Source organism: Seriola lalandi, unplaced genomic scaffold (assembly GCF_002814215.2).
Source record: "Seriola lalandi dorsalis isolate HSWRI2012SDOR001 ecotype SW California unplaced genomic scaffold, Sedor1 jcf7180002053484, whole genome shotgun sequence".
Taxonomy (NCBI): domain Eukaryota; kingdom Metazoa; phylum Chordata; class Actinopteri; order Carangiformes; family Carangidae; genus Seriola; species Seriola lalandi.
In genome coordinates this window covers 1-1,271 of record NW_019524037.1, presented here as the reverse complement: position 1 = coordinate 1,271, position 1,271 = coordinate 1, and the positions used below count along the sequence as shown (strand labels likewise).

The 1,271-nt window shown below is 43.2% G+C and overlaps 1 protein-coding gene across 1 annotated transcript; it reads left to right on the top strand.

Annotated features, from left to right (window-relative positions):
• The first annotated feature begins 336 nt into the window (after window positions 1-336).
• Window positions 337-1,265, top strand: LOC111651183 (nucleolar transcription factor 1-like). The gene is made up of 3 exons (XM_023401143.2): window positions 337-456; window positions 547-702; window positions 785-1,265. Exons 1-3 carry the CDS (start codon window positions 391-393, stop codon window positions 878-880), a joined length of 318 nt encoding a protein of 105 aa, XP_023256911.1. The 5' UTR covers window positions 337-390; the 3' UTR covers window positions 881-1,265.
• The last annotated feature ends 6 nt before the right edge of the window (window positions 1,266-1,271 follow it).

The following is a 1,271-nucleotide window of genomic DNA, read 5'->3' as shown; positions in this document are numbered from 1 at the left end:
ACACCAGATCCACACCAGATCTACACCAGATCCACACCAAGTTTACACCAGGTTTACACCAGATCTACACCGGATCCACACCAGGTTTACACCAGATCCACACCAGATCTACACCAGGTTTACACCAGATCTACACCAGATCCACACCAGATCTACACCGGGTTCACACAAGATCTACACCGGTGGTCACACCAGATCCACACCCGATCTACACCAGATCTACACCAGATCTACACCAGATCCACACCAGATCTACACCGGATCCACACCTGGTTTACACCAGATCCACACTAGAGCTACACCAGATCTACACCGGGTTTACACTAGTTCTACACGTTTATCACGTGATGTCAGAACCTGTTTGTGTTTCAGGTTCGTAAATACAGAACGATGACAGAACTGATCGTGGATGCCATCGAGTTCGTGAAGAACCCATACAAAGGAAAGAAACTGAAGGTGAGACTAAACCAGACTGCTGATCCTGGATCTGCTTAATGAAGTTAAGACACAAACATTATGTGACCTTTCTGACCTCTTCCTGTTCAGACTCACCCAGACTTCCCTAAGAAACCTCTGACTCCGTACTTCCGCTTCTTCATGGAGAAACGAGCCAAATATGCCAAAATCCACCCGGAGATGAGCAACCTGGACCTGACCAAGATCCTGTCCAAGAAATACAAGGAGCTGCCTGAGAAGAAGAAGGTGATTTATTTATTGTGAGGCGGTCTAGAAAGTCCAAGTTCAGGTCTCATTCTGTAAAATGTTTTTCTTTATTTTCCTGCAGCAAAAATACATCACAGAGTTTCAACGAGAGAAAGAAGAATTCGAGAAGAACATGGCTCGATTCAAGTCAGTTCAATGCTTCAATAACCTTCATTAGCCTTAGTTAGCTTGCATTAGCCTTCATTAACATTCATTAGCCTTTCATTCATTAGCCTTCATTAACATTCATTAGCCTTTCATTCATTAGCCTTCATTAAAATTCATTAGCCTTCGTTGGCTTTCATTAACTGGGTGTTAGTTAAGTCAGTAAACTAACTCTAAACTAACTAAACACCACTTCAAATAAAGTGTTACCCTTTGAAGCAGTGATTATTAACTGGAGCCCCCCAGCCGGACCTCAGCCGGACTTCAGCCGGACCTCAGAATATAATGAACTGAGAGTAGGGATGACTCAGATGTTGTTGTCTCTCGTCAGTAAACTGAGAATCTGCAGTATCTGTCGTCAGCTATTTCCTGTCTGATAATATGAAGAAATAAAAGCCTCATTA